This window comes from Nerophis ophidion, linkage group LG25 (assembly GCF_033978795.1).
Source record: "Nerophis ophidion isolate RoL-2023_Sa linkage group LG25, RoL_Noph_v1.0, whole genome shotgun sequence".
Lineage (NCBI taxonomy): Eukaryota > Metazoa > Chordata > Actinopteri > Syngnathiformes > Syngnathidae > Nerophis > Nerophis ophidion.
The window spans coordinates 3,847,425-3,871,325 of record NC_084635.1 but is presented as its reverse complement, the minus strand read 5'-3'; the positions used below and the strand labels follow the sequence as shown (position 1 = coordinate 3,871,325).

The 23,901-nt window shown below is 41.7% G+C and overlaps 1 protein-coding gene across 6 annotated transcripts in view; it reads right to left on the bottom strand.

The window, feature by feature from the left end:
• Positions 1-23,901, bottom strand: part of nav2a (neuron navigator 2a) — a 460,666-nt gene that overhangs the window by 148,900 nt on the left and 287,865 nt on the right. For all 6 annotated transcript variants that reach the window (XR_009804322.1, XR_009804321.1, XR_009804323.1 and 3 more), the window contains 11 exons: positions 18,516-18,688; positions 18,288-18,441; positions 13,519-13,705; positions 13,251-13,351; positions 13,044-13,139; positions 12,805-12,982; positions 12,472-12,707; positions 5,912-6,063; positions 5,718-5,789; positions 5,444-5,640; positions 1,760-1,878 (listed from right to left, as the gene is read on the bottom strand). Coding sequence is in view for 2 of the 6 variants with exons in the window: in XM_061887617.1 (XP_061743601.1) it covers positions 1,760-1,878; positions 5,444-5,640; positions 5,718-5,789; positions 5,912-6,063; positions 12,472-12,707; positions 12,805-12,982; positions 13,044-13,139; positions 13,251-13,351; positions 13,519-13,705; positions 18,288-18,441; positions 18,516-18,688 (1,665 nt within the window). In the remaining 4 variants the exon portion in view is untranslated. The remainder of the gene's footprint in view (positions 1-1,759; positions 1,879-5,443; positions 5,641-5,717; positions 5,790-5,911; positions 6,064-12,471; positions 12,708-12,804; positions 12,983-13,043; positions 13,140-13,250; positions 13,352-13,518; positions 13,706-18,287; positions 18,442-18,515; positions 18,689-23,901) is intronic.

Genomic DNA, 23,901 nt, shown 5'->3' with positions numbered 1-23,901 from the left:
AATTCTTTAAAATTCCTACAATGTGAATTTCTGGATGTTTCTTTTCACATTCTGTCTCTCACAGTTGAAGTGTACCTATGATGAAAATGACAGACCTCTGTCATCATTTGAAGTGGGAGAACTTGCACAATCGCTGGCTGACTAAATACTTTTTTGCCCCACTGTATAAACTATCAGACTGCGTGGTCGGTAGTCGTGGGTTTCAGTAGGCCTTTAAAGTATGATTCACATTCAGAATTTTCCATCCTTAGTTGGAGTTGCAGACAACTTCATTATTGCTAAAAAGCAGTTTACAGTAATGTCACAGAAGATGCAGGATTTGCTTTCAAATTTAAGTGCTGAAACTTCCTATAAGAGGACAGCTGTAGTGCTGTATTCTGAGGATTAGGTCATATTTAATTAGAACTTCATTTTTATTTTATTTTTTAAATGGTCCTCAGTAGTCACGTACAAATTTGTGTGAATTATGCAAAATTATTTACATTTGGTGCCCATGAACCCATATTAGCTCTTTTCCCCCAGGGTCCCCAGTAAGAATGATCAGCACATTACTTCATCAATCAAGAGATTTCAAGACGTGTATGAAGCTAACTGGGCAGTGGACATTTGACCTCATATTTTTATGGCTCTACAACACGGGTCGGGAACCTTTTTGGCTGAGAGAGCCACAAGGCCAAATATTTTAAAATGTATTTCCGTAAGAGCCATATAATATTTTTTCCAACACTGAACACAACTAAACGTGTGCATTTTTAAGTAAGACCAACATTTCTAGAGTATAACAGGTCTCTTATTCTTTGTAATAACATTGTTATTCTGAAGCTAACTGTGGAGGGGGCGTGGCCTGCCGGCCTGCAGCGACCTAGAGTGTGCCTCTGAATAAGCAACAGGTGCGTAAATGGCCCACCTGGGCCTTGTTATCTAATCACCTGTCGCTATGTTATAAGCAGCAGCCAGGAGGAGAGACGGGGTTGGGGCTGGAGCCAGAGCGCGAGCGAAAACGAAAGAGAAAAAGACAATTGCTGGAAAGCAACTGAGAGACTTATTGAAAAATGAAACAATATTGTAACCCTGAAATGTCGGTGCTTGGTGATCTGAAGAACCCCCAGGGGGACAAGCCCCACACTAAACAATAATAAATACCTTCTTACCATTAACGCAACTTTTTGAACAGGTGCGGTAGAAAACGGATGGATGGATTAAAAATGCATGAGAATGTTTTATATTTTGAACATTATTTTTAACACTGTGATTATAAGTGGAATCATTCATTATTTATCGTGTTAAGCAATGTCAGCTCAGATTTATCTGAGAGCCAGATGCAGCGGCGGCATAGCTCAGTTGGTAGAGCGGCCGTGCCAGCAACTTGAGGGTTGCAGGTTCGATTCCCGCTTCCGCCATCCTAGTCACTGCCGTTGTGTCCTTGGGCAAGGCACTTTACCCACCTGCTCCCAGTGCCACCCACACTGGTTTAAATGTAACTTTGATATTGGGTTTCACTATGTAAAGCGCTTTGAGTCACTAGAGAAAAGCGCTATATAAATATAATTCACTTCACATCAAAAGAGCCACATCTGGCACCCGAGCCATAGGTTCCCTACCCCTGCTCTACAACCTGTAGAAAGGCTGGTCCCCACAAGAGATGATCAAAAACTTGGTCCCCATTCCAAATGATAATGTGTGTGTGTGTGTGTGTGTGTGTGTGTGTGTGTGTGTGTGTGTGTGTGTGTGTGTGTGTGTGTGTGTGTGTGTGTGTTACCTGCAGTCCCTCCCGTACCGCCTCAAGCATGTAGGGGATGATGGAGTAATTCCAAAGATCAGTGAACCAGACCCTGGAACCTTCCACGTCGATGGGGCATGACAGAAAGAGACGAGGTCCTGTTTGACACAGATGCACAAGCTATGAGTGGTTTGAAAACACAGCGTTGTCAACAGCGCCTCAAATCCCCCTCTCCCACTATCTAACGGCAAGAAGATCAACCGATATGGATTTTATTTTTCATTCCCAATGCTGGCAGCGACCTGGCTGTTAAAAGTAAAGGAATTTGATGATTCTCAACTGAGTGCGCCACAGGACTAGTGGCAGTGTGTTGCATTCAAGGAGCAACTGTTCTGTTGTTGTTTTGGCTTTTGTTATTAAACAGAAAGTTGTTGTTTGTTTGATGTACAGTGCTGTATATTGCTGGAGCTATTGATTATTTTAGTAATCGAATAATCTATCGATTAGTTTGATTATTCGAGTAAAGGCATAGCTCGGTTGGTAGAGTGGCCGTGCCAGCAACTTGAGGGTTGCAGGTTCGATTCCCACTTCCGCCATCCTAGTCACTGCCGTTGTGTCCTTGGGCAAGACACTTTACCCACCTGCTCCCAGTGCCACCCACACTGGTTAAAATGTAACTTAAATATTGGGTTTCACTATGTAAAGCGCTTTGAGTCACTAGAGAAAAGCGCTATATAAATATAATTCAGTAAAGGGATTAAGCACACTTATTAGCCTGAATATTTAAAAAAAAATGTGCTTGCCAAAAATACTTTTTTCAACATTAAAAATTGCAATTTTAATAAGTAACATTGATTTAAAAAATAAAACAAAAATACCTTAAAAAATACTGTTTGCCGCCACACAGATCCCGTCACCCACACACCACAGCTCTCATGTACACTCTATTGTAGCAGCTGTGTGGAAAAGGCCACGTATTTAAAGTTCCGCGCACTCCAAGTAGTCTGTGTTTGATCAATTTTCAATAGTTGCGATACACTTAAATGATTTATCAAAGCAACATTATATACATTATACAGTGTTTATTAACCAGAAGGCCAGGGCCCATTGTTGGGCCACAAGTGCCCCCTAGAGGGCTCCCAAAAAATATATATTTTTTGGGGGGCGGTATAGCTCGGTTGGTAGAGCGGCCGTGCCAGCAACTTGAGGGTTGCAGGTTCGATTCCCGCTTACGCCATCCTAGTCACTGCCGTTGTGTCCTTGGGCAAGACACTTTACCCACCTGCTCCCAGTGCCACCCACACTGGTTTAAATGTAACTTAGATATTGGGTTACACTATGTAAAGCACTTTGAGTCACTAGAGAAAAGCGCTATATAAGTATAATTCAGAAAAGGGATTAAGCACACTTATTAGCCTGAATATTAAAAAAAATTGTGCCTGCCATAAATACTTTTTTCTACTTTTGTCAACATTAAAAATTGCAATTTTAATAAGTAACATTGATTTAAAAAATAAAATAAAAATACCTTAAAAAATACTGTTTGCCGCCACACAGATCCCGTCACCCACACACCACAGCTCTCATGTACACTCTATTGTAGCAGCTGTGTGGAAAAGGTCACGTATTTAAAGTTCCGCGCACTCCAAATAGTCTGTGTTTGATCAATTTTCAATAGTTGCGATACACTTAAACCATTTATCAAAGCAACATTATATACATTATACAGTGTTTATTAACCAGAAGGCCAGGGCCCATTGTTGGGCCACAAGTGCCCCCTAGAGGGCTGCCAAAAATATATATTTTTTGGGGGGCGGTATAGCTCGGTTGGTAGAGTGGCCGTGCCAGCAACTTGAGGGTTGCAGGTTCGATTCCCGCTTCCGCCATCCTAGTCACTGCCGTTGTGTCCTTGGGCAAGACACTTTACCCACCTGCTCCCAGTGCCACCCACACTGCTTTAAATGTAACTTAGATATTGGGTTACACTATGTAAAGCACTTTGAGTCACTAGAGAAAAGCGCTATATAAGTATAATTCAGAAAAGGGATTAAGCACACTTATTAGCCTGAATATTAAAAAAAATTGTGCCTGCCATAAATACTTTTTTCTACTTTTGTCAACATTAAAAATTGCAAATTTAATAAGTAACATTGATTTAAAAAATAAAATAAAAATACCTTAAAAAATACTGTTTGCCGCCACACAGATCCCGTCACCCACACACCACAGCTCTCATGTACACTCTATTGTAGCAGCTGTGTGGAAAAGGCCACGTATTTAAAGTTCCGCGCACTCCAAGTAGTCTGTGTTTGATCAATTTTCAATAGTTGCGATACACTTAAATGATTTATCAAAGTAACATTATATACATTATACCAGGGGTCGGGAACCTTTTTGGCTGAGAGAGCCATGAAAGCCAAATATTTCAAAATGTATTTCTGTGAGAGCCATATAATATTTTTCAACACTGAATACAACTAAATGCGTGCATTTTTAAGACCAACATTTTTACAGTATAATAAATCTCTTATTCTTTTTAAAAATGGTAAAAAAAAAAGAAAAAAAAAAGGTAAATTGTTGTACTTGTATAGCGCTTTTCTTCCCCTTTTTAAGGAGCCCAAAGCGCTTTGACAGTATTTCCACATTCACCCATTCACACACTGATAGAGGGAGCTGCCATGCAAGGCGCTAATCAGGACCCATCAGGAGCAAGGGTGAAATGTCTTGCTCAAGGACACAATGGACGTGACTTGGATGGTAGAAGGTGGGGATTGAACCAGAAACCCTCAGATTGCCGGCACAGCCACTCTGCCAACTTCGCCACGCTGTCCCCAAGATAATAACATTGTTATTCTAAAACTAACCAATAATAAATATGGTACTTCTTACAATTAAAGCGACTTCTTGAATAGGTGCGGTAGAAAATGGATGGTTGGACAAAAATGCATGAGAATGTTTTATTATTTGAACGTTATTTTTAACACTGTGATTACCGGCGGAATTATTAATTACTTATCGTGTTAAGCAATGTCAGCTAAGATTTATCTGAGAGCCAGATGCAGTCATCAAAAGAGCCACATCTGGCTCTAGAGCCATAGGTTCCCTACAGTGTTTATTAACCAGAAGGCCAGGGCCCATTGTTGGGCCACAAGCGCCCCCTAGAGGGCTGGCAAAAAATATATTTTTGTCAAATGTGGTCTGTATGGGCTGCAGCAGGAATCACTTGTAATACACGTTTCCACCACTTGTGGCAGTAATGACAATATCAAACAAATAGGATAAGTATAATTTAAGTCATAGAGAAGTTTCTTAAGCGCAAAAAATATGACTAAAGTGGTTAAGGTGTATCTTCATTTGCACTTTTATTTTATTGACAACTTATTCAAGAAACATATATTTTATGATTTATTATTCAGTTAGAATATTTTTTTTAGCATTGCGCACTGAACATTTATTTTTCATCAGTCTCCGAGTACCTTATTTTGCAATATATTTGATTTGTGTTAATTTTTGTCATCTTAATTGATAACAATCTTTGTAATTAACAAATAGTTTCATATCATTGACAAGGTTTATCCTGTTAAACTGTAAGTAGGTTAGATATAATTATTGAATACGATTAGAATCAAAAAAGTTATGTAGACCACACGATAGTGTTTTAAATGTAGAAAAAAATCATAATGAGCCCTATGGTCCGGAAAATACGGTATATATTTTGTTTACCTATGGTTACGTCTGAGGAGCTGTGCGTCTCCAGGAAGCGGTTGAGATGGTGCCAAATCCTTGGGATCCAGTCAATGATCTTCACCAGCTCCATGTTGCGCGTTCGGCTGCCGATTTCCATCTCGATCAGCTTCCTCCGTAGGTAGCGACCCAGGAAGCCTTTGACTGGCTCCGTGTGGTTGGCGCAGAGCACCCACCTGAGGAGAAGACGTGGTAATCGCACACGCGTTTCGCCGCAGACTAAACTGGAGTGAGCCAAGAGTTTGAAGATTACCTGAAGTTGTGGTGAAGCTGCAAGTTGGGTGCAGATGATGTCGCTTGACTCATTGTGCCGATGATATATGGGCTGCGGGGGAGACAAAAACGTGCATCGGTCAGACATTTTAGGCTTAGTTTAGCCGTATCAACTTTAAACATTATTACTTTTGACCCTGTCAGAGAGATAATCATATGATGAGTGTAACCAACCAGTGCTGGTGGCTGCAGTTGAAGAGGCCGTTGAAGATCTCGCCCAAGGAGCTGATGTGGTGCAGGTTGTCCAGGATGACCACTAGAGGGCTCTCCATGCCTGTCATGCCACTGCACTGCTCTGCTAAACCTGACAGGTACTGACGAAGCTCCTGAAGGAAGGAATAGAATAGAATAGAATAGAATAGAATGAACTTTATTGTCATTATATTTGCATATAACGAGATTAAAGACTCCAACTTAAGGTGCGGTAGTGGGAACAAATATGGGGTGAAATAAATGACATAAGAGGTAATAATAAAGGAAAAACTAACAATTGAAATAAACAGACTACTATCCAATAAAAATAATAAGCAATTCTGTACAATAGGAGAGCGTTTCAGCTTTTCGAATGAAGAAATACAGTATCTCAATAACTATTTTCGCCAAATATCATCTCGGAAAACACTCCATATACCACCGTAATGACCAACATTAAAATACAGTAGCGACCTAAGTGTTTATTAAAAATAAGGCAGAGGTTTTACAAACCCTGTTTCCATATGAGTTGGGAAATTGTGTTAGATGTAAATATAAACAGAATACAATGATTTGCAAATCCTTTTCAACCCATATTCAGTTGAATATGCTACAAAGACAACATATTTGATGTTCAAACTGATAAACTTTATTTTTTTTTGCAAATAATATTTAGAATTTGATGCCAGCAACACGTGACAAAGAAGTTGGGAGAAGTGGCAATAAATACTGATAAAGTTAAGGAATGCTCATCAAACACTTATTTGGAACATCCCACAGGTGTGCAGGCTAATTGGGAACAGGTGGGTGCCATGATTGGGTATAAAAACAGCTTCCCAAAAAATGCTCAGTCTTTCACAAGAAAGGATGGGGCGAGGTACACCCCTTTGTCCACAACTGCGTGAGCAAATAGTCAAACAGTTTAAGAACAACCTTTCTCAAAGTGCAATTGCAAGAAATTTAGGGATTTCAACATCTACGCTCCATAATATCATCAAAAGGTTCAGAGAATCTGGAGAAATCACTCCACGTAAGCGGCATGGCAGGAAATCAACTTTGAATGACCGTGACTTTCGACCACTGTATCAAAAACCGACATCAATCTCTCTAAAGGATATCACCACATGGGTTCAGGAACACTTCAGAAAACCACTGTCACTGAATACAGTTTGTCGCTACATCTGTAAGTGCAAGTTAAAGCTCTACTATGCAAAGCGAAAGCCATTTATCAACAACATCCAGAAACGCCACCGGCTTCTCTGGGCCCGAGATGGACTGATGCAAAGTGGAAAAGTGTTCTGTGGTCTGGCGAGTCCACATTTCAAATTGTTTTTGGAAATATTCGACATCGTGTCATCCGGACCAAAGGGGAAGCGAACCATCCAGACTGTTATCGACACAAAGTTCTAAAGCCAGCATGTGTGATGGTATGGGGGTGTATTAGTGCCCAAGGCATGGGTAACTTACACATCTGTGATAGCACCATTAATGCTGAAAGGTACATACAGGTTTTGGAACAACATATGCTACCATCTAAGTGCCGTCTTTTTCATGGACGCCCCTGCTTATTTCAGCAAGACAATGCCAAACCACATTCAGCACGTGTTACAACAGCGTGGCTTCGTAAAAAAAAAGAGTGTGGGTACTTTCCTGGCCCGCCTGCAGTCCAGACCTGTCTGCCATCGAAAATGTGTGGCGCATTATGAAGTGTAAAATACGACAGCGTAGACCCCGGACTGTTGAACGACTGAAGCTCTACATAAAACAAGGATGGGAAAGAATTCCACTTTCAAAGCTTCAACAATTAGTTTCCTCAGTTCCCAAACGTTTATTGAGTGTTGTTAAAAGAAAAGGTGATGTAACACAGTGGTGAACATGCCCTTTCCCAACTACTTTGGCACGTGTTGCAGCCATGAAATTCTAAGTTAATGATTATTTGCAAAAAAAAATAAAGTTTATGAGTTTGAACATTAAATATCTTGTCTTTGTAGCATATTCAACTGAATATGGGTTGAAAAGGATTTGCAAATCATTGTATTCTGTTTATATTTACATCAAACACAATTTCCCAATTCATATGGAAACAGGGTTTGTAAAACCTCTGCCTTATTTTTAATAAACACTTAGGTCGCTATATTAAAAATGTTTGGCCACTACACAAGGTTTGAATATACAAAACTAAAACACCGTACTTAAATAATGGAAAAAAATACATTACAATATTTAATTAAGTGATTATTAGGGAAAGTATGAGAATCACTAAATTAAAATACTTGATTTTAGGAGTTACATTTTGACTGAGAAAGCAATTAAAGGCTCAGGCAGTTAGTGCTGTTTATTTGTGGATTCGAACATGAACCAGAAGTCAAACTTTTTGACAATTTTTCAGAGTGCCTAGCATTAGTGGCCTTAAGTCAAATCAATGTGCATAGGCAAGAAGCTACAGTAATGCGTAAAATTAGCAAAATACTGTAAATATTACATGTTACTATAAATGTGCCTGTTACTACATTACATACATACTTAAAGCATGTATAAAAATGCATGTTTTTTTTAGAGCGCTTCACACGTGAAATAGTTTGTAGCCACAATACTTGCATTGTTAGCGGCCTCTTACTAGCAGTTTTTTACTATTCACAATTAAGGATGGGTACTTTTTTGGCATCGACCAAACCCGCTGGACCTATTGAGCACCGATTCACGTAATACCCAACAGTGCCATGTTATTAGGGCTGCGAATCTTTGGGTGTTCCACGATTCGATTCAATATCGATTCTTGGGGTCGCGATTCGATAATAAATAGATTTTTGGATTCAAAACGATTCTCGATTCAAAAACGATATTTTTCCGATTCAAAAGGATTCTGTATTCATTCAATAGATGGATTTCAGCAGGATCTACCCCAGTCTGCTGACATGCAACAGAGTAGTAAATTAAAAAAAAAAAAAGCTTTTATAATTGTAAAGGACAATGTTTTATCAAGTGATTGCAATTTTGTAAATTTGTTTTAACTATTAAACGAACCAAAAATATGACTTATTTTATCTTTGTGAAAACATTGGACACAGTGTGTTGTCCAGCTTATGCAAGTGTAAGCCTGTCACGCCTGTAAGTTATGTTTTGGTTTTGGTCATGCTATGTATAGTTTTTGGACATCCAGTCACATTTTGCACTTCCTGGTTTTCTTTGTTTCCATGCCTACTCATTACTTTTCACCTGTCATGTCACGTCCCTCTTCTCAGCCTCACCTGTTTTCACTAATCATCACAGCTATTTAAGTCACTCTTTTTCTGGTCTTCGTCCTGGGATCTTCACACTCGAACGCACCCTACCCATGCTGCACCAGACCTTCACACCCTCGTCCACAGTCCCATGCCGTGTAAGTTTATGTATTTATTAGGGGTGGGCAAATTAATGCGTTAATTACGAGTTAACTCATCAATCTATTAACGCCGACAATTATTTTATCGCACATTTGCGTATGTTGTTTACATGCTTTTATTTTGTTAACGCCTTTTCTTAACAAGATGGCGTGGAGGGGCTCTTGGTAAAGATGGAACATTTGGCAAAAATACCGGACAATTCTGCACATTTCCTGGCTGGCTTACAGCGTGGTCACTCCGGGATCACTTACGACCGCCAGACAATTCTGGATGTGGATAGATCGGGCCGTTTTGGACTGAATGAGGCGTGCTTGCTAGCATGGGAATACTTTGCCGGCTACATCCAGCGGCCTGTGAAGCAGCGGAGTATATGTGTTGTCTGTCTATTTATGAATAATGCAGACCAGGAGTGTTGGCTGAGTTCTTAACGTTTGCTTTCAGAGCGTGCATATCACAACATACAAGATGCCGTCATGGCGACACAACCTATACATGCTCCTCACTCCTGTTGCATGCTGGGTAGGGTAGTTCTTTTATTCCCTGGCTCATAACATCACAATATAGTACCATGTATATGATGCGTTCAGTTTATCAAAGCACCAAGCAAACAATCGGAAAATTCCCATCATATCAATTCCTAGATATGGTCATAATTATTTTAAGTGCACTACGCAGAATAAACACAACATTATTAATATTGCTACTACGGATAATTTGATCAAAAATTCCCTAAAACAGCCCACTACCTATAATACAGGTTTTTTAAACATAAGATCCATGATAAAAAAATGTTTCTGCTGTAACCTCAGAAATTGCCTGTTCAGATGTTATGATTGTGGCTCAGAGATTTGTATGTATCCATCCATCCATCATCTTCCGCTTATCCGAGGTCGGGTCGCGGGGGCAGCAGCCTAAGCAGGGAAGCCCAAACTTCCCTATCTCCAGCCACTTCGTCTAGCTCTTCCCGGGGGATCCCGAGGCGTTCCCAGGCCAGCCGGGAGACATAGTCTTTCCAACGTGTCCTGGGTCTTCCCCGTGGCCTCCTACCAGCTGGACGTGCCCTAAACACATCCCTAGGGAGGCGTTCGGGTGGCATCCTGACCAGATGCCCGAACCACCTCATCTGGCTCCTCTCGATGTGGAGGAGCAGCGGCTTTACGTTGAGCTCCTCCCGGATGGCAGAGCTTCTCACCCTATCTCTAAGGGAGACCTGCCACCCGGCGGAGGAAACTCATTTCGGCCGCTTGTACCCGTGATCTTATCCTTTCGGTCATGACCCAAAGCTCATGACCATAGGTGAGGATGGGAACGTAGATCGACCGGTAAATTGAGAGCTTTGCCTTCCGGCTCAGCTCCTTCTTCACCACAACGGATCGATACAACGTCCGCATTACTGAAGACGCCGCACCGATCCGATGATTTGTATGTAGATTATATTTATTTTCCATAACAAACAGGATAACTTAAATACCCTGGCAGTGGCAATAAGCTTAAATGTTTGTATTTACATTTTTGGAGTTGATTTTCATCAAATATGCTATTTAACTGCTACTGTTTAACAAGGACTGATTTAAATTGTGTTTGCACAACAAATGTTTTGGCGCTTTTGTTCATGTGGGAGAATATTCCAATAAAGGTGCACTACACACTACTTTTGAATTCATTATTGGGCTTTGTGTATACAATGCAGTTAATCGCGATTAATCAGAGAAATAGTGCGATTAACTTTGATTAAATTTTTTAATCGTTGCCCAGCCCTAGTATTTATGCCACAGAGCTAGTTTTGTTTTGTTTGTATATAGTCATGCCATCGTGCTGTTTCTGTTCATAGTTCATTCATGCCAATCGAGCAAGTGTTTTTGTTTCACGTTTGTACTGTTTAGCCAAGTTTCTTCCTCCATTGTGAGCGCTTTTTGTTGTTTATTTGTTTATTAAATAAACAACCATGTACTCATGCCCACACCGCACTCGTGATGATTGTCATCTGCGTCGAAGAAACAATCCACGTCCAAGCCTTGTTGTGACAAAGCCACTGTGACACTATTCTTTTTTATTATTTTTATAAATGTCTAATGATAATGTCAATGAGGGATTTTTAATCACTGCTATGCTGAAATTATAACTAATATTGATACTGTTGTTGATAATATTCATTTTTGTTTCACTACTTTTGGTTTGTTCTGTGTGGTGTTTGTGTCTCCTCTCAATTGCTCTGTTTATTGCAGTTCTGAGTGTTGCGGGCTCAGGTTTGCTTTTGGAATTGGATTGCATTGTTATGGTATTGCTGTGTAGTGGTTTGTTGGATTGATAAAAAAAATAAATAAATAAAATTAAATATTTAAAAATCGGTTTGCAGCCGAGTGTGAAGCGACCGGAATGAGAATCAGCACCTCCAAGTCCGAGTCCATGGTTCTTGCCCGGAAAAGGGTGAAATGCCATCTCCGGGTTGGGGAGGAGACCCTGCCCCAAGTGGAGGAGTTCAAGTACCTAGGAGTCTTGTTCACGAGTGAGGGAAGAGTGGATCGTGAGATTGACAGGCGGATCGGTGCGGCGTCTTCAGTAATGCGGACGTTGTACCGATCCGTTGTGGTGAAGAAGGAGCTGAGCCGGAAGGCGAAGCTCTCAATTTACCGGTCGATCTATGTTCCCATCCTCACCTATGGTCATGAGCTTTGGGTCATGACCGAAAGGACAAGATCACGGGTACAAGCGGCCCAAATGAGTTTCCAGGTCTCTCCCTTAGAGATAGGGTGAGAAGCTCTGTCATCCGGGAGGAACTCAAAGTAAAGCCGCTGTTCCTCCACATGGAGAGGAGCCAGATGAGGTGGTTCGGGCATCTGGTCAGGATGCCACCCGAACGCCTCCCTAGGGATGTGTTTAGGGCACGTCCAACCGGTAGGAGGCCACGGGGAAGACCCAGGACACGTTGGGAAGACTATGTCTCCGGGCTGGCCTGGGAACGCCTCGGGATCCCCCGGGAAGAGCTAGACGAAGTGGCTGGGGAGAGGGAAGTCTGGGCTTCCCTGCTTAGGCTGTTGCCCCCGCGACCCGACCTCGGATAAGCGGAAGAAGATGGATGGATGGATGGATTTAAAAAAAAATGAGAATCGATTTCCCCCCACACCCCTGCATGTTATGGTCCCTGTTTTGTGTGCTCACCTTGCTGGATTTGTGGTCCACGTTGAAAGTGACCACAGCGTGTGGGGTCAGAGGTCGGCCCTCCAGAAGCAGCAAGTGTCGAGACAGCTGATTGGCCAGGTATGTCTTCCCGGTGCCACTGGGTCCAGACAGGATGACCCGCCGGTGCTCCCTCAGCAGAGAGACATAGCGCTGCAGCATGGGCTTGGGGATCAGAGTGTCAAACACCAGCGAGTCCACGCTGTCGCTGCTCACGCCTGCAAAAATGCACATCGGTGGGGTTAAACGAGACCAGTGCATTGTGAGCAGGCTGCAGGTTGGTATTTGCAGAGGACTTTTATCATGTTTGGGCACCTTTCAGCTGGATGTTGATGGTGTTGCTGTCTCCCACCAGGTAGCCACAAGGTAGCAGCTCAGGGGTGTGAGCGGCGTTGGCGCTGCGAGGCCGGTGAATCTCTCCAATGTTGTAACCCTCAACGCAGTCCGAGTTGAGGCCAAGCTGGCTCACTGGATCCACATGGGTGATGTACTCCTATTGGACAGAATATGTGCAGAGTTAGGGTTGTACGGTACACCGTTCTGGATGTGTTCACCTTGAACAGGCGGCGGACTACTCCATCCAACACGTCCCATTTGGTTTTACCGCTGACACCGATGCACCCGATCAGAAAGTTCCGACACCGAGCCTCCTGCAATGGAGACACACACTTAGTTCCACCACGACACCGGCAGCTGTCGCTTGAGAGTTAAACGTCAAAAACAAACCAGCAACAAGAGTTTGCTTTTTACGGACGTCTTACCTCCCCCCACAAACGGTCCTCATCAAGGCTGACGATGATCTTCACCAGACGACCCTCTTTCCTCGTTGCACCCTCCCCGCCCGTGTCGTCCAACAGCATGTCTGAAAATAACACCAATGTCATGTCCTGTATTGACTTTATCCTCCTTTCGATGAATTAACAGCCGAGCTCCACCCGCTGGCCACAACATTAGGTACACCCGCACAATCTTACGAGATCTGGTGAATCAGGGATGTCACTTTTCCGTTGATGTTGCCGTGCATCTTACCCAGACTGGTGGACTCGCTGGTGGCGAGGTTGAGGCTGTGCTGGGAGAGCCCCGCGTTGGGCCCCGGCGCCTGGCCGTGTGTGTGAGGGGGAGGTGAGGAGGAGATGGAGACCTGGGAGCCCGCCCTGCTGCCCTGAGTCTCCAGCTTCAAACGGTCGTTCTCAGACTTCAGCTTTTCAATCTCCACCTGCGAGCACACAATAAGAGACGTGCTCGTTGAGTGTTGGAACGCAGCATGAACTAAGTAGGGGTGGGCGATACTGGGACGTTTGGTATCGATCTGATAACACGTAAATACAGGGCCAGTATTGCCCATACCGGAACTTTGACTTGAAATGTCGCAACACTAGAATAATATTCACGTAAACAAAAACCTTTTAACAGATACGATATTGAATCCTTGAGTATTGTTTGATACCGATATTGATCCAACACGATATCAGCACATATAAAACATAATTTGATAGTGTGGAATGTTCATGAAATTACATGGTCATGGTTTTAATTGATTTTGAACATGCATAGAGTTAAAATTTTGGTACGAAAGATATGCAGTTTCTCATTACAACAGGTCTGAATGAGAAGTAATAAAAAGCAGATCTTATTTAAACAGAGAACTGGATAAGTATGAAAACGACTAACCTATTTTTTATTAACCGTCTGGAATAGACTTATGCTGTCTTCAATTAAGTTGAAGTGGAGTGTTTTTTTTACACAAAGTGGTCACAATAATTTATTAGGTTAAGCTCACGATGTAGTAAAATGAATGATGCGGACACGTTTGTTACTGAATACATATCTGTAAATAATCCATCCATCCATTTTCTACCGCTTATTCCCTTTTGGGGTCGCGGGGGGCGCTGGCGCCTATCTCAGCTACAATCGGGCGGAAGGCGGAGTACACCCTGGACAAGTCGCCACCTCATCGCAGGGCCAACACAGATAGACAGACAACATTCACACACTAGGGACCATTTAGTGTTGCCAATCAACCTATCCCCAGGTGCATGTCTTTGGAAGTGGGAGGGGCCTATCCCCAGGTGCATGTCTTTGGAAGTGGGAGGGGCCTATCCCCAGGTGCATATCTTTGGAGGTGGGAGGAAGCTGGAGTACCCGGAGGGAACCCACGCAGTCACGGGGAGAACATGCAAACTCCACACAGAAAGATCCCGAGCCTGGATTTGAACCCAGGACTGCAGGAACTTTGTATTGTGAGGCAGACGCACTAACCCCTCTGCCACCGTGAAGCCTGGAATAGACTTATGCTGTCTTCAATTAAGTTGAAGTGGAGTGTTTTTTTTACACAAAGTGGTCACAATAATTTATTAGGTTAAGCTCACGACGCAGTAAAATGAATGATGCGGACACGTTTGTTACTGAATACGTATCTGTAAATAATATGTAACTATATATATTTGATACTTGTTTAAATGAACAAATGTCCTGTTTGGACTACAATATTGTTCAGTTAGGACCCTTTTTACGTATGTCTATCTTGTGTGTTTAGATGTTGTGTAGCTGCTAGCTCCTAGTAGCCCACTATGTTTACCTTTAGTAAACGACTTGACTAAAATAGAAGAAAAGTCCAACCTTGTGTGCCTTTTGGAGGACGTTCAGATGTTAACTGGCTGTCCTGTCGGAAAGGTTAGATCGCTGGTGTCCAAACTACAGCCCGCAGGCCAGCTGCAGCTCGCCGGCATCTTAAATCTGGCCCGCAAGACAGCACGAGTGCAACATGCAATCTAGCCGGACTGGGTGTTTACATATTACATTAAAATATATCTGGCGATGTTATAAGTGCTTATTAGTCGCCATCTTGAGAACATTGGGAGTGACTCAGGCCAGTGACCATGAAGTGTACTTTCATTTACTTAAATAAACCAACAATATTGTTTTTTTAATATTGTTTATAACATGGCTGTGCAGCACTTGGGAAATGTTATTGTTGTTTAAATGTGCTATATAAAAAAAGTGGATTGGATTGGATTGAACACAAACAACCTTCCCTAGTCATGGCGCAGCCAAAACAATTCAACCAGCTCAAAAATGTCCATAAACATGTCACACTCACTGAACTTTGTGGATATATATATATATATATATATATATATATATATATATACACTGTACATACACATATACACCAGGGGTGTCCAAAGTGCGGCCCAGGGGCCATTTGCGGCCCGCGGGTCATTTTTTAACGGCCCCACGGCACATTTTAAAAATACTATGGAAAAAAATTAAAACATAAAAAGTGGTATAAAAGAGCAAATGTAAAATGTAACAGGAACACTTTGCAATGTTTACTCTAATAACACAAAGCTGCCATGCAGGCTGTTTCTTTCTTTAAAAAAATAATAAGTGAATCAAACTCAATGTGATTATGAATTATTGACCTATTCAAGGCTCCAATTACGTCACATTAAATATTCCACTTTGAGATATTTTTAGGGGCAAATCTTGCATATTTTGTGTTTGCCATATAAAAAAACTGAGCTGTTTTTTATTTTATTTTTATTTTTAAAAAGGGCCTAAAACAGGGGTAGGGAACCTATGGCTCTAGAGCCAGATGTGGCTCTTTTGATGACTGCATCTGGCTCTCAGATAAATCTGAGCTGACATTGCTTAACACGATAAGTAATGAATAATTCCACTTGTAATCACAGTGTTAAAAATAATGTTCAAAATATAAAACATTCTCATGCATTTTTAATCCATCCATCCGTTTTCTACCGCACCTGTTCAAGAAGTTGCGTTAATGGTGGGAAGTTATTTATTTATTATTGGTTAGTGTGGGGCTTGCCCTCCTGGGGGTTCTTCAGACCACCAAGCACCGACATGAGAGCCTGTTTCAGGGTTACAATATTGTTTTATTTTTCAATAAGTCTCTCAGTTGCTTTCCAGCAATTGTCTTTTTCTCTTTCGTTCTCGCTCGCGCTCTGGCTCCAGCCCCAACCCCGTCTCTCCTCCTGGCTGCTGCTTATATCAGAGCGACAGGTGATTAGATAACAAGGCCCAGGTGGGCCATCTACGCACCTGTCGCTGATTTTGAGGCTGATCCTGGCAACACCCCGCTTCGCTGCAGGCCCGCAGGCCACCCCCCCCCTTCCGCAGTTAGCTTCAGAATAACAATGTTATTAAAAAAAATGTTATATGGCTCTTACAGAAATACATTTTAAAATATTTGGCTTCTTGGCTCTCTCAGCCATATAGGTTCCCGACCCCTGGACTAAAACGAACAAACGAAAAACAAAAACTACAAAAAAAACTTACAATTGACGAATAGATCTGAAGTTGATCTCGAGACCATTGTGTTAAAAGTAAGCAGTAAAGAAAAAAATATTATTTATTTTTCAACACTTTAATGAGTAGGACCCTTTTGGGTCAGTGTGTTTTGTTTTTAAGTGTCATTGCACAAAAAATAATAGTGAAATAAAATCAATGGTGTTATGAGTTGTTGACCTTTTTACATTTTACAATTATTATATAACAGGGGTAGGGAACCTATGGCTCTAGAGCCAGATGTGGCTCTTTTGATGACTGCATCTGGCTCTCAGATAAATCTGAGCTGACATTGCTTAACACGATAAGTCATGAATAATTCCGCTGGTAATCACAGTGTTAAAAATAATGTTCAAAATATAAAACATTCTCATGCATTTTAATCCATTTATCCGGTTTCTACCGCACGTGCACAAGTAGTCGCATTAATGGTAAGAAGTATTTTATTTATTATTGGTTAGCTTCAGAATAACAATGTTATTAACAAGAATAACAGACTTATTATGCTCTAAAAATGTTGGTCTTACTTAAAAATGCACGCATTTAGTTGTAATCGGTCCTTAAAAAATATTATATGGCTCTCATGGAAATACTTTTAAAAATATTTAGCTTGTATGGCTCTCTCAGCCAAAAAGGTTCCCGACCCCTGTTATATAATCTCAAATATTCTACTTAAAAATGTTATTGGGTGAAAATATTGCATATTTGGTGTTTTTTTCCTTGAAAAAACATGGTTTTCTTTGACAAAAAGAGCATACAACTTAAATCTTTAAAATCGCTATATTGACAGATGGACCGAATGTTGAATAATAATAAAAATAATAATACTGAATAATCACACATTTTTAAAAATGTTTGGACCAAAACCCTTTGGATCAAGCTTGAGTGGAGGCCTAAATGCATATTTTTTTATACGAATATTGTATTAGTTTTTAAAATAAATGGCCCCCTTTTGCTTTGATTTTTCAGTGGAAAAAGTTTGGACACCCCTGATATACACATATGTAACAATATCTAAATTAATACCTATCGTTACTTTTGTAATGGCATCATTTTCCATACATTTCCAATGTCCCACACGCCATTAGACTGTACAACTCCTCTCTGGGACGGGGGGTACTAGGATGACAGGGGATGCAAAACAATAACAGTGCAATACGTTTTCATAACATGGTCACTACTGCCTACTTTGTCTTGTTATATTCTTATTTTACTGTTATATTGTTATTCCCATTGTTGCTTTTTAGTTTTTATTCTTATTGTAATATTTCTCTATTTTGTTTCCATTTAAACCCCCATTATTTACTTTTTACTTTTATTTAAATTGATCTCAACTCTGTACACTGCTGCTGGAATTTTAATTTTCCTGAAGGAATCAATAAAGTACTATCTATCTATCCATCTATCTATCTACGGCGCATTCATGTGCCTGATGTTGTCGCCTTAGTGAGTATTTGTGAGTGACTTGCTGCTGTGTGTCCTCCAACCTGCATGCGGTTCATGGCTTCTCGGAGTTGGTCCAGCTGATGGGCGGAGCTGAGCGCCTCCAAGCGGATATCAGTCAGTTTCATCTCCTTTTCCCTGAGCTCGCTCCGCAGCTGCATCACCGTCTCCGCCTCGCTGTCCAGACACTCCGACAACCTGCGCGTGCAGACCGTGGTCTAAAAACACGACGCCAAGCGGTGCACTTTGAACTCTCGTGCGCAAATACTTACAGCGTGTTGGAGTGGGTGTTCCTGAGCATGTGGTTGGTCGCCGTAGTGCCGTTGTGAGGCAGCTTCGGGGAGGAAGGCAGCGAGGAATCGGTCATCTCTTCGATGTCGGAGTGGGATGAGGCCGATTTGGGAGATTTCTTTTTGCTGAAGGCCTGTTTGAAGGAGCTTCGCAGCTGCAGGTAGGACAAGAGAGAGGAAATTGCTGAGTCGGTCTGGAAACTCTCCAGAAACACGGTAGAGAAGAAGTGCGGGGTCATGCCAGGAAAAGAAGAGGACTTTGGCTGTGCATAAGTCGTGAGTCAGACAGACTGTCTCGACTTGAAAGTCACCTTTAAAACACAAGCAATGGCTGGGAAGGATTTTACGGTCAATGGAGTGAAAACTGTCAAGATTTGCTTCAATGGAAGCCATTAAAACAGGAAGTCAGTTAGTTGCAAGGTGTGTACAGTGTGTGTTTGTTAAGTGAGTTTGGCTTTAAGGAGAAAATCACACTGGGATACTCTCATCCTCTTACTGATATACACTATTTTCCAGACAACAGGACGCTGCTTTTTTTCCCCACACTTTGAAACTGCGGCTTGTAAAACGGTACGGCCAATTTAAACGCCTTTCTGTTTATCGGTCATGTGGTGATGACGTCAGAACGTGACGTCGCCGAGGTAACACACCCACCATTTTCATTTTCAACACATTACAAACACCGGGTCTCAGCTCTGTTATTTTCCATTTTTTCGACTATTTTTTGGAACCTTGGAGACATCATGCCTCGTGGGTGTGTTGTCGGAGGGTGTAACAACACTAACAGGGAGGGATTCAAGTTGCACCACTGGCAAGAAATCTGCCGCCAGACCCCCATTGAATGTGCCAGAGTGTCTCCACATTTGACCGGCGATGCTAAGACAGACATGGCACAGAGATGTATGGATAACCTGCAGATGCATTTGCAACGATTAAGTCAACGAAATCACAAAGGTGAGTTTTGTTGATGTTGTTGACTTATGTGCTAATCAGACATATTTGGTCGCAGCATGACTGCCAGCTAATCGATGCTAACATGCTATGCTAATCGATGCTAACATGCTACACTAATCGATGCTAACATGCTATTTACGCTAGCTGTATGTACATTAGAAACTAGATATCCACATTTAATGCGACACAAACACTTACCAATCGACGGATTTATGTTGCTCCAGTGTCACAAGATGCGAAAGTCCTGATCGTTTGGTCCGCACATTTTACCGGCGATGCTAATAAGGCAGCCATGCTATGGGCCACGTCATTAGGTACACCCACGCTATGGCCGAATAGCGTCAATAGCTATTCGCTCAATAGCTTCAATTTCTTCTTCAATTTCGTTTTCACTATCTGCCTCCATACTCCGACCATCTGTTTCAATACATGCGTAATCTGTTGAATCACTTAAGCCGCTGAAATCCGAGTCTGAATCCGAGCTAATGTCGCTATATCTTGCTGTGGTAACCGCCATGTTGTTTGTTTACATTGGCAGCACTGTATGACGTCACAGGGAAATGGATAGTGGTTTCGAAGATAGCGGAAATAAGGCACTTTAAAGCTTTATTTAGGGATATTCCGGGACCGGTAAAATTTTGAAAAAAACTTCAAAAAATACAACAAGCCACTGGGAACTGATTTTTATTGTTTTTAACCCTTTTGAAATTGTGATAATGTTCCCCTTTAAATATATGACAATATCTGATTAAAAAGTCTTAAAAAGGGTAAAAAAAAACCCATTACATTTATGAATCCAAAATATTTTTACACTTAAACTTTTATGTCCTGTTTGGCTATAAAAAGAATCAGACTTGAATTTCCCCAAAGGGTAACAGGGTTCGTTTTTTCACATACAGTAAATTAAAAAACCTTTCGCAGCTTGCATGTTTTTGCTTCTGGATCATTCCAGAACACACCTGTGGCGAGCTAAAAATAGGTTCGATCACGATTCTCATAGGCCAAAAAGGTTGTGGTTAGTTGTGTGCTGCGTCATGTTCACAACATAACAAAACATTACAGGTTGAAGCATGACGCCATGAAAGTGCATTAAAAATGTCTCCATGGTGACACCCAAATATCTCCGTCATATTACACTTTTTTTCTACAAATAAAACACTTCCTTGTGGTCTACATAACATGTTATGGTAGTTCTTTGGTCAAAATGTTGCATGGATTTGGTTTTACAGTCCGCATTCAAGCCGCTTTCTGACTGATCGTCTTTTACTGATGCGCCTTTTTGTGGGCGGTCTTATATACGTGTCTCCACTTGGACAGAGTCTTCTCCCCGTCAGCCAAGTTGTAGTTTTTAGTGCTTCCATGTTGAGTCTAATGACAGATAAAAGTTAGAACTGTATGCTACTTTGTGTTAGATATGGCAACAGCAGAGGATGCATGTGCATGTACGAGCCAGTCTGCCCCACAACAAGAGGACGGTGAAAAACAATGAGCTTATTAACAACGTCGGACCACAATAGCGAACTCGCGTAAATCCCCTTGAGTGATGTCACAATTTGAAACAATGTCATAATCGGGGAAAATTGCCAACGGCTCGTTTGGAGGAAGTATGATGGAAGGCGAGATTGTTTTATAAATATACCCGCTATGCAACGTTCCCTCTAAGGTACGCGCCTGTGCAATTGCACACTGCTCATGCGTCCTCTGCGCACGGCAAATCTAGGCCGTGCACAAAATCAAATAAAAAGATAAGCTCATAACAGTGTGCAGGTCAAGGAGTTTTGGCGTTTGCTCACACATGAAAAATTGGAGGGAAAATTGCCGCCATGCCTTCATGGTTTGATTTCAATTTTTCGGGACCTTTGCAGATTCCAAATATGCAAAAACAGTAAAGAATATTTGGTTTTGCATAATAACTCCCCTTTAAATAGGGCGGTCTTTGGTATTTTTGCACTTTTTATCAATTGCACGCAAGACGCCCACTAATCGTACCGTATTTTCTGGACCATAAGGCGAACCAGATTATAAGGTGCACTGCCGATGAGTAGTCTATTTTTGATCTTTTTTCATATTTAAGGCACATTGGATTATAAGGCGCATCAAAGGAGTCATATTATAATAATATAATTCTAAATTAAAAATCCTTCCTTGTGGTCTACATAACATGTAATGGTGGTTCTTTGGTCAAAATGTGGCATAGATGATGTTTTACAGATCATCTTCAAGCCGCTTTCTGACAGCCGCTTCAGGATGCGCCGTTTTGTGGGCGGTCCTATTTACGTGGCTCACCTTCGGCAGCGTCTTTGTTGTAGCGGTGTAGCGTGCAAGGACGGGAGTGGATGAAGTGTCAAAAGATGGAGCTAACTGTTTTAATCACATTCAGACTTCACTTAAATCAATAACGGAGCAGCATCTCCTCATCCGGAAAAAACAACACCGAAAATGTGTCCCGTGAAAAACCATCCGACCGGAACTCTAATAACTAAAGTACCTTGGGTGAATAATGTAAACTCACTACACCGGTATGTTTTAGCGCTTTCATGGCGGGTTTACTGGCAGATATAAGTAAGAACTTTATGCTACTTTATATTACAAATGGCAACAGCGGCATAGCTCGGTTGGTAGAGTGGCCGTGCCAGCAACTCAAAGGGTTGCAGGTTCGATTCCCGCTTCCGCCATCCTAGTCACTGCCGTTGTGTCCTTGGGCAAGACACTTTACCCACCTGCTCCCAGTGCCACCCACACTGGTTTAAATGTAACTTAGATATTGGGTTTCACTATGTAAAGCGCTTTGAGTCACTAGAGAAAAAGCGCTATATAAATATAATTCACTTCACATGAATGTCTCATAACAAGAAGATAGAGAAAAAGAAGAAGCTTATCGACTCCAGTGTCCACACGGACTACAGAGGCGGATGCGCGCAATTTTTCAGGATCTATGCAGATCCCAAATATAGATCAGCAGGTACCAGAATGTAAGAAAGGTTGCTTTTGCATAATATTGCGAAACAAAACGCCAGATATGTAAAACCTTAAACACACACCATAATAATACAAACGGTGCAGCCTACACTTATCTGTTATGTTTGACTGCCATCTACTGGTCACACTTAGCATTAGACCATGTACCAAATAAAAATGCTTCGAGGTGGGTAAGCTCAACCAAACTTATTCCTTACATTAGGCGCACCGGGTTATAAAGCGCAGTCGAGTTTTGTGAAAAAAAAAAAAAAGGATTTTATAGTTCGGAAAATTTTACACTCTGCACACGCTGTTTAGCACTTGTTATTTTGCATCTTAGAAGATTACACCCTCAGTTGGTAAAATGAAGAGTTGATTTTTTTTTGTGTTAAAGTCCACAAAGTGTAAATTACACTAAGATGATCAAATCTTAAAGACTATTAGCAGCGATCAGACCCAACCCACCTTGCTGAGAGTATATCAGAATGCTTTTTTCCTTTTCAAAAGAACTAGAAGAGGAGTGTGTGTGTGCAAGGGGAAGCAGTGTTGGGGAAAGGGAGAGTGCTCTAAGAAAGGAAAATAGGTTAGTAACCTAAAAGGGTTGTTAGGCTGCTTTCTTTTCTTTCGGTTAGCAGGGTGCACTAATCTTACCTCGTAGACCTGCCACATGAAGCGAAGCAAATGAAGACAGAAGAGACAAAACAGCACATGTTGACGTGGTGTGTTATGAAGAGACGTACACGGCACGCACGGCAGGTGGAAAGCAGGTTGGCAGCTACAATGCAAGCACCGTGACATTAAAGGGCTTTCGGGGCCATTATGAACTCTATGCACTCAGCATGTCAGCGGGCATGAGCACCTGCACGGTGCTAAGCTCACTACAAACACGCAGGTATAGGGGCGGGGGGGGGGGTTTATTATCACAGTCACCTAAAGCTGGAAACTCGACACATGTTTTAACAGCGCCAGCACGAAGCCTACATGGGGACCAGGGTCTGACCACACAGCTGGCCAACACCACACACAGGGTGAGGACAGAAAGGATGCATTTAGAGATTGCGTACGTCTTCGTCTCTCATTTGTCCTCCGGTGCACAAGAATTTCTTTCAGGTAATAAAAAGGGAGAATTATTATCTCAAGTCTTGTTTTTAATTCATTAATAATGAACTTGGGACTGATAAAAACTACATAATGAGCATTATAGTCATTTGCTGGCCAAAAAAGATTTGATGTCTACAGTTTTTCATTAGTTGGTGCATCATAGGAGTGTGCTGGTACCATTTTTTCCACTTCCTATACCAGGGGGTCGGCAACCTTTATCACTCAAAGAGTCATTTTGACCCGTTTCACAAAATAAAGAAAACAACTACAACATAAACACAAAAGATCAAATACCCAGAATCCCATGCATCCCTACTCTTCCGGGCTACATTATAGAGCGTTTTCCGTTCGGGCT